This window comes from Suncus etruscus, chromosome 5 (genome assembly GCF_024139225.1).
Source record: "Suncus etruscus isolate mSunEtr1 chromosome 5, mSunEtr1.pri.cur, whole genome shotgun sequence".
Taxonomy (NCBI): domain Eukaryota; kingdom Metazoa; phylum Chordata; class Mammalia; order Eulipotyphla; family Soricidae; genus Suncus; species Suncus etruscus.
Window position 1 is genome coordinate 524,292 of NC_064852.1, and position 8,990 is coordinate 533,281.

Below are 8,990 nucleotides of genomic sequence, written 5' to 3' on the forward strand. Positions count from 1 at the left end.
CTAACCCAAGCCCCACAAAGGTATGCGCCAGTAACCCCCCACTGCACAGACAACAGGGGGAAAGGACAGAGGAGACATATTCTTGAAAGAAAGGAAAAATCTGATGAATTGTGTAATAGAAGAGATCTTATTAAACCTTTCTGATCACATGAACAACCTTAAAAAAACCCATAAAACTGGAACAGCACAAATTAGCCAACTTGATCTAATTATTATATATAGAAACGTGAGCTCAACTAGAAAAGAATCCATGTTCTTCTGGAGCATACTTTGACTTTCACACAAAAATGACTGTTTTATTGCACAAAACAAAATTTTATGAACATCAAAGAATCCTTCATACAGAAAATATCCTCCAGGCCCGGAGAGATAGCACAGCGGTGTTTGCCTTGCAAGCAGCCGATCCAGGACCAAAGGTAGTTGGTTCGAATCCCGGTGTCCCATATGGTCCCCCGTGCCTGCCAGGAGCCATTTCTGAGCAGACAGCCAGGAGTAACCCCTGAGCACTGCTGGGTGTGGCCCAAAAACCAAAAAAAAAAAAAAGAAAAGAAAATATCCTCCAACATCAGTAGGATTAAGCTAATTTCACAAAAATACACACATGTTTAAATGCTTCAAAATAACTCATGCATTATAGAAAAGCAATATACATTTGAAAATATTTAGAAATGACAGTCATTTAAAATCTGTGTAATATGTAGGAAATATGTAGGAAATATCTGAAGTTGAATCAAAACAAAAATCTACAGCCTTAAAAGCTTATAAGAGGGGCCGGAAAGATAGCATGTAGGTAAGACATTTGCCTTGCATGCAGGATGATGGTTTGAATCCCGGCATCCCATATGATCCCCCGAGCCTGCCAGGAGCGATTTCTGAGCATAGAGCCAGGAGTAACCCCTGAGCACTGCCGGGTGTGACCCCAAGAAACAAAACAAAAAAAAAAAAACAAACAAAAACACGAAAAAAAAAAAAAGCTTATAAGAACAAGGTCAAAAATGAACAAACGAGTTCAAAGAAAAATAAGAAAATATGAGAAAGGAAAGAACAATAAATAAAAAATTGATAAAAACCAAACATGAGACTAACAAAAGTAAAGATTCTCTTTAAATGGGTAAAGGGGTATTTAGACTGACAAATTTCTGTCACAATAAATGAGAAAACAGGTTATAGATGAAAATAAACAATATTATAAAAAAAAACAATATTATGGTAGTAAAAATACAGTAACTAAATCAACTGACTACAATTTTCTTTTTTTTTTTTTTTTTTTTTTTTTGGTTTTTGGGCCACACCCGGAGGTGCTCAGGGGTTACTCCTGGCTGTCTGCTCAGAAGTAGCTCCTGGCAGGCACGGGGGACCATATGGGACACCGGGATTCGAACCAACCACCGTTGGTCCTGGATCGGCTGCTTGCAAGGCAAACGCCGCTGTGCTATCTCTCCGGGCCCAATTTTCTTAAGGACAATTTTATCAACAGTTTTGAAAACTTTAGGAAAGTTAAAAGCCTCATAAAAACATAAAGAAAGTTAAACAAAAGAAAAATCTAAAGTCTCTCATATTATTAAAGAAATGGGATCATGACTTTAAGCTTACTCATTAGTACTCAGATACACTAATATCAAGTCCAAATCACACAAGGAATTGAGAACTCTGATCTTTACAGACCACTACTACATAGTGCATGCCACATGGAGGGAGGGATAGAGGGAAGGACAGATAGAAGATGAAATGCCCAATTCACAATACAAGACTAATACATTCATAAGGCCTAAACTAAACAAGGGTAGTTCCAGAAAGGTACATTAAAATTCATCTCACAGCAAAATGTAGACCCAAGCCAGCCTGAGTCGGCCTCCCCGGGTCAGCGGCTAGGAAAAAAAAATGTAGACCCAAAATCTAGAAATATTAGAAAAGCAAAATATTATGTATTGTGTAACACATAATGCAAATTATATATTAAGCAGAGCATGGGCACATTCTTCATGAGCAGGTGGTACTTATACCAAGAAACTAAAAAGTTTTGATATCAGAAAATGTCACTGAGGGACACATCTCCATTCCACAGCTGCCGCCACGTAAACTCATCAGCCCACAGTGCTGTAGCTCCTGGCCCAAGTTCAGAAACTTTAGCTCAGGTTAGTTAGTAGAATAAGAAACTCTAGTGCAACAAGATTTTCGAGTCCTTGGCTACAGAAACAGAAGAGATGACTCAATAGAGCATAAGCATTAGCTATTAGGGGGCCTGAGTTTCATGCCCTTGGCACCCTCGTGGTTCCTGGGCATACCAGGAGTGAGCCCGAACTGAGAGGAGCTTGAAGAGAAGTTTGGGGTAGCCCAAAGCACTGCTGGTGTGATCCAAAAACCAAAACATTAAAAAATAAAAAATCTTCAGCTTTGGTTAAAATTTCATGCTTCATTTTCTTCCTTCTTCAAACATTATTCTCCTGAAACTTTTTATTTTACCTTATATTGTGAATGCTTATGTTAAAAAAAGCAGACATTTACCAGTTGTGAGATTTTTAATTTTTATTTTTAGGAAGGAAGGAAGGAAGGAAGGAAGGAAGGAAGGAAGGAAGGAAGGAAGGAAGGAAGGAAGGAAGGAAGGAAGGAAGGAAGGAAGGAAGGAAGGAGGAAGGGAGGAAGGGAGGAAGGGAGGAAGGGAGGAAGGGAGGAAGGGAGGAAGGGAGGGAGGGAGGGAGGGAGGGAGGGAGGGAGGGAGGGAGGGAGGAAGGGAGGGAGGGAGGGAGGGAGGGAGGGAGGGAGGGAGGGAGGGAGGGAGGGAGGGAGGGAGGGAGGGAAGCCAGTAGTGAGATTTTAAAGAGCAATTTTCCATAATGCACACTTGGCTTCTTCCAGGTTTTATAAAGCACAGGAAGATGGACAGAGCCTCTGAGGCTCCTTGCTCCTGGCCTGAGGACTTGAACTTCTTGGTAGAGGAGTTAAAGTACAACACTACTGATGTCTCTGTTCTAGATTTAGATCTTGCTTCTGTGAACTGCTTGGCAGCATCCATAGGTACCCTGTGGGCCCTTGCCTATTCCTCTAGACCCACTTCCAAGACACCAGGTACTGGAGGTAGACCTGGGCAATTGTACTGGTCAGCTGGACCTTGATTTGAAGAAAGAGAATGTGTTTGGCTTTAAAAATAATAAGTCTTCAGTGCAGGACAGTTTCTGATGGCAAGGAATGTAGTTCAAGGATACCTTAGCGACTCAACAAAATTTTGAACTCAGAACTGAAGCCATAAATAAATACTGAGAAATATGACACACAATAGAGGACGACAAATCTAGTAGGCCCATGTCAACGCATCAGGCAGCTATGTAGACTCATTTCATGCTTGAACTAGATGCAAGCCAAGATGCAAAATTCAGATACACACATCATTCACACAGATGAAATTCTCAGGATGGGGGTGGGCCAAGTCCCGCCTTGCTGAGACTCTGGCAGCTACATCCAGATCCCACATTCAACACCACACCAATGGCCCAACCTCACCTTTTCACAACTCATCTCAGAAGAGACACCAAACTGACAAAAGCTCCAGGTATGCAGTTTGGGGACTGAGAACTCTGGGGTCCGCAGTGAGGAAGGGCAGCCTTCCCTCCAGCTCCTGTATTCCGGAATCCTGGGCAGCCAGACACATCCCCTAGCCACCGCCAATGTCAGCTCATTGGCCCAGCTCCAGATGATCCTGAAATTCTTGAGAGTGTGGCCACATTTGTGGCCATGTGCCATGTCCACATTTTTCAACACTGACATCCCAGTAGGAAAGCACCATATTAAATGCCAAAGTAGTATCAGCTCAACATCAACAAAAAATAATCAATAACAGAATACTCAATGAGCAACAAACAGCTTGGTAAACCTTCATACAATGCCTTAAATGACCCCACTGTGAGATAATATATTAATTTTTCACAAATTTTCTTTTAGTGAGTTTTTTTTTCTAATTCAACTACCATTTAGTTGTAACAAGCAATGTAAAGTCCATTATTTCATATCTGACAAGGGGGCAGGTTTAGGAATGGGTGGGAAACTAGGAACAATGGTGGAGGAAATGCCACACTGTTAGTGGGATTGGTGCTGGAATACAGAATGCCAGAATCAACTATAATGAACAACTCTAAACCAGTAAGTGATACTGAGACATACCCATGGAGAAAAGGAACTTAAAGTTATATTTCTGACCTTATACCACATTCAAAAGTAATTCCATATAGTTTAAGAAACCAAATGTTTCTAGACAGAAAGCCTGTCTAGAGTACAGGCCTGTGTGGGGTGGGGAGGAAGGACATTTGGGATATTGGTCATGGGAATGTTGCACTAGTGAAGGATTTTATATACATATATATTTAAAAATCAAAAAAAAAAAAGAAAAGAAAAGATAAGGCCTCCCAATTCTTACCACAGGCTGTGTTCTGTACACTGACTGTATAGAAAGAGGAGGTACAGTAAATGCACCCCATATACACCTCAACCCAGGCCCTTTGCCTGGTCTGTATTGTGAATTGGGGGATAAAAAAAAAAAAAAGAAACCAAATGTGGATAGTAACAGTCTTTAAAATATTCAGAAAACAACCTACAATTTTATGGCCATAGGATAGGAAAATATTTGTTAAAGACGAGCATAAAAGATAAAGAATTAAAGCATTAAAACATAAAAATTCATGTTGTACAAAAGATATCATGAAGCAAATACTTGCAACATACAATCCACAAATAACCATTCTCAATAATGAAAGAATCTAACAGACCTAAAAGAACAAATCAAACCAAAGACCTTCTACAAAAATAAAACAAAAACAATAAATGGGGTTGGTGCAATAGCATAGTGGGCTGGGTGCTTGTCTTGGATGAGATTGACCCAGGTTCAATTCCAGCAACCTATACAATCCCTTGAGCCCACCAGGAGTGATTCCTGAGTGCAGAGTCAGGAGTAATCCCTAAGCACCATCAGGTGTAGCCTAAAAACAAAAACAACATCTGAGTAGCTGGTTACTATGAAAAGATGCATATTCTTTCTATATCTCTTTGGGGCGTAGTGGAAACCAATGCTGGGGACAACAGGAACCAGATCTCCAGCTCTGCCACCAAGAAATTATGATCAGCACTGACACCTGAGCTCCCTTATCTGCAAAATGGACAGATCTGTGCTTCATTATAGAAGGACAAGAATTGAGTTGGTGGCATAGTATAGTGGGAAGGGCACTTGCCTGGCATGCAGCTGATAGAGGTTCAATTCCCAGCATCCATACGGTTCCCAGAACACTGCCAAGAGTGATCTCTGAGCACAGAACCAGGACTTAGTTCTGAGCACCAACAGGTACAGCCACAAAACTAAAACAATGACTTAGTAGAAAAATTTCTTCTCTAGACAACCATACTCCTAAAAGGATAATTACAAGGATTAAACTACTAAATTTAAGTAATTTTTTTCAAAAATAAAACACATGTCAGAGGCCAGAGAGATAGCACAGCAGTAGAGCATTTGCCTTGCATGCAGCTGACCTGGGAGGGACCTGGTTCGATTCCCAGCAACCCATAAGGTCCCGGAGCCTACTGGGGTGATTTCTGAGTGCAGAGCCAGGAGTAACCCCTGAGTATTGTCAGGTGTAGCCCAAAAACCAATCTATCAATAATTAAAGTTTTCAAAAAACAGATTACTATGATCACTTTTAACAGAACATCAGTCTTCTAAGCAAACACTATGTTCTTTCAGTAATTTGTTGATTTTCCCATAAAAGGAAAAGGGACAGTCTACATGAAACCATAAAAAGAAAGCTTGTGGGGAAGGGAGGGCTAAAATAAAAAAGAAAGTTTGTGGGGAAAAACACTCAGCAACACATTTCCATCACCACCCTAAGCAATTAACTCATTCTTCCTATCACTGCTTCCAATATTCCATGCAAAAATTTGAGACTAACTCCTAAGATATATACATATGTATCAGGCCCTGTTAGGTGCTAAACAAGGAGGACCCATCCTTGTAGGATCCGGCATGGAAGACATATGATGAGCAGTGCTATACTCTACTCACTGAAGATGAAGCAGCAAAGCCAGGGCCCTGACCCTGTCCTGAAGGTCAGAGACAGGCTTCCCCGAGGAAGCAATAGTGCAGTGGGAATAGCATCCAGCTGTCTCTTTGCCAGACGACACAAGCTATTAAGATCGTCCATCTAAATCCACGGCTCTATACCTCCTCTGCCAACAACCTTCTGGTTCTAATTTGACTCCCAACACACATTGTCCAATAAGGAGAAAAGAGGCTGAGTCCAGCCACAGGCACTCTCATTAACTTGGCATTAATAAATAGCCTCTACCTTTCAATCTAAAAAGAAAGAACTGGGCATTTTCTGAGCCACCATGGACAGCAGCAGGGTGATGAGAAAAGAGTTGGGGATTCTCTGCAGTCTCTATCACTGTGACCTGTGAAGCTGATCAGAGTGAATCAGATATCATTTCTGTTTGTTTGTTTGTTCGGTTTGTTTCGGGGCCACACCTGGTGACACTCAGGGATTACTCCTGTCTATGCGCTTAGAAATCACTCCTGGCTCAGGGGACCATATGGGACACCAGGGGGATCGAATTTGGTCTGTCCTAGAATAGCTCGGGCAATGCAGACACCTAACCTCTTGCGCCACTGTTCCGGCCCCAGATACCATTTCTTCACATGGACAAAAGGAGACTTTGTGTACCTCTCTGAGATCCCCTTCTCGCTAAGCTGATGCTGGGGTTAAACTACAGAAGGAGTCAACAAACATGTCTCTACCTTTGGCTTTCTTGGTAGCAAAATGGCGGCTGGGTACAGCTGGGCAAGTTATGTTCTGCCTAAGGTCATTTTGACTTGTGTTCACTGTCTTCAGCGTAACTTCTGAAATAGGTCTGGTGAAGGCTGCAAGAGAGCTGTAAAGGGCAGGGTGGACGCAGCGGAAGCAACGGAAGCCCAAGGCCATGGCTGAAGACAGTGGTGTGAGCAGGAACTAAAATGAAAAACAAGAGAAAGAAAATTTATGTAAAATTGACTGTCACAACACCAGAAAACACTGTGTAACCATTTTTTCCTTTATTTTATTTTATTTTATTTTATTTTATTTTATTTTATTTTATTTTTTGGCCCTTTTAGACCACACCAGGTGATGCTCTTGATTCTGTATTTAGGAATTACCCCTGACAGTGCTTGGAGAACTATATGGGATGCTGGGGATTGAACCAGGTTTGATCTCATGCAAGTCAAACACTCCTGCACTATCACTGCAGCTCCAAAAGTGTGTACCCTTTCTGAACAAAGCTTATCTTACTAGATAATTTAAGTACATTATTGCTAGTCCTTCTCCCACCAGCTATATGCAGAAATATTATTAGCCTCTTTCTTTTTTTTTTTTTTTTTTTTGTGGTTTTTGGGTCACACCCGGCAGTGCTCAGGGGTTTTTCCTGGCTCTGTGCTCAGAAACTGCTCCTGGCAGGCACGGGGGACCATATGGGACGCCGGGATTCGAACCGATGACCTTCTGCATGAAAGGTAAACGCCTTACCTCCATGCCATCTCTCCGGCCCCTTATTAGCCTCTTTCATAGGACAAAAACACTAAAGCTCATTAGAAATTTTACTTGCTTTAGTCTGCAGGACTGCAAATCCCTGACTCCTCCTACTGCACAAAATGTACCTAAGGACAAGTGAATGTCCGTCAGTCTCTGCTTTTAAATATGCTAATTCAACCCCATTCTGAGAAAAGGCATCAAATCTGGACAAAATTTTACTATAAAAGAGGAGGGCAGAGAATCAGAGGAGGACTTGAAACGAAGTAAGAAAATCATTTCAACAGGCATAAAACAACTGGAAAATTCACACGAAAGCATTTAATTAAAATTTTCTTTGGTTCTTCATGCACTGATTACCAATTAAAATTACTTTAATGTGTATCTGAAGCCTGACTTAAGTTTGAGGTCTTCCATGTTATGGAACTCAAGGTCTGGAAAATGCTACTCTCCTTTGTGTTAATACAAGTTACACATTATATTTGAGATCTTTGTCCATGGAAAGATATTAGAGCCAAAAGCTACCTCTGAGATGAAACAGAAAGCCAACAGACTAACAAATATAAGCATTAACAGCTTCTACCAGGAATTTGGCTACCATACAGCTAAGAATTAAGAACACTTAGCATCAAATATCTAGAAGAAGCTATCTTTAAAAAATCAATCTCAGACCTCATTAAAAAAAAGAAAACCTCATTAAATTTTTGATGTGGTATAATGACCTAAATTAAGAGCACACGTTTGGCAGTCTGGAAGATTTAAAATCCCATCTGAGCAATACCCAGCTGGCTAAGTGTCCTCGGAACATCTCTCTACCTTGATTTCCTTAACTATAAAGTGGGTATAATTATGCTTACTCGGGCTTGGGAGAAGTAAATGAAGCAATGCAGGTACAACAGTTGGAATAGTGCCTAGCAGATACAAGAGTCAAAAACAAGACTATCCACTGATAGTTACCACCTTCCCTTTAAAGACTCCTAAGCTAGGGACAGTCGCAATAAGGAAATTATGAACATAGGGTCTGAGGAATAATACAGTAGTGTTTGCCTTACATGTAGCTGACCTAGATTCGATCCACAGTATTCCCATGGCCTCCTGAGCAACATCAAGAGTGAACCCTGGGGCCAGAGAGATAGCATGGAGGTAAGGCACTTGCCTTTCATGCAGAAGAATGGTGGTTTGAATCCCGGCATCCCATATGGTCTCCGTGCCTGCCGGCATCCCATATGGTCCCCCGTGCCTGCCAGGGACGATTTTCTGAGCCTAGAGCAAGGAGTAACCCCTGAGCGCTGCCAGGTGTGACCCAAAAACAAAACAAAACAAAACAAAAACAGAGTGCACCCCAAGCACAGAGCCAAGAGTAAGCCCTGAGCACTGCTAGGTGTGGAGCTAAATCAAAAACAAAAAAGAAAAGCAAATGAGTTACCACATAGAAAATACTTTCTTCAGGTC

At 41.4% G+C, this 8,990-nt stretch overlaps 1 protein-coding gene and 1 non-coding gene across 2 annotated transcripts in view; one reads left to right on the forward strand and one right to left on the reverse strand.

The window, feature by feature from the left end:
- The window catches only part of MRRF (mitochondrial ribosome recycling factor), a 62,294-nt gene extending 55,330 nt beyond the window's left edge, over positions 1-6,964 (reverse strand). Inside the window, exon 1 of the mRNA XM_049773076.1 lies at positions 6,773-6,964. Coding sequence (XP_049629033.1) covers positions 6,773-6,956 — 184 coding nt within the window. The 5' untranslated portion in view covers positions 6,957-6,964. The remainder of the gene's footprint in view (positions 1-6,772) is intronic.
- LOC126010016 (small nucleolar RNA SNORA51) lies at positions 4,392-4,524 on the forward strand. Its single transcript, XR_007496158.1, has one exon. It is a non-coding gene; the product is annotated as a small nucleolar RNA SNORA51 (small nucleolar RNA).
- Positions 6,965-8,990: the final 2,026 nt, after the last annotated feature.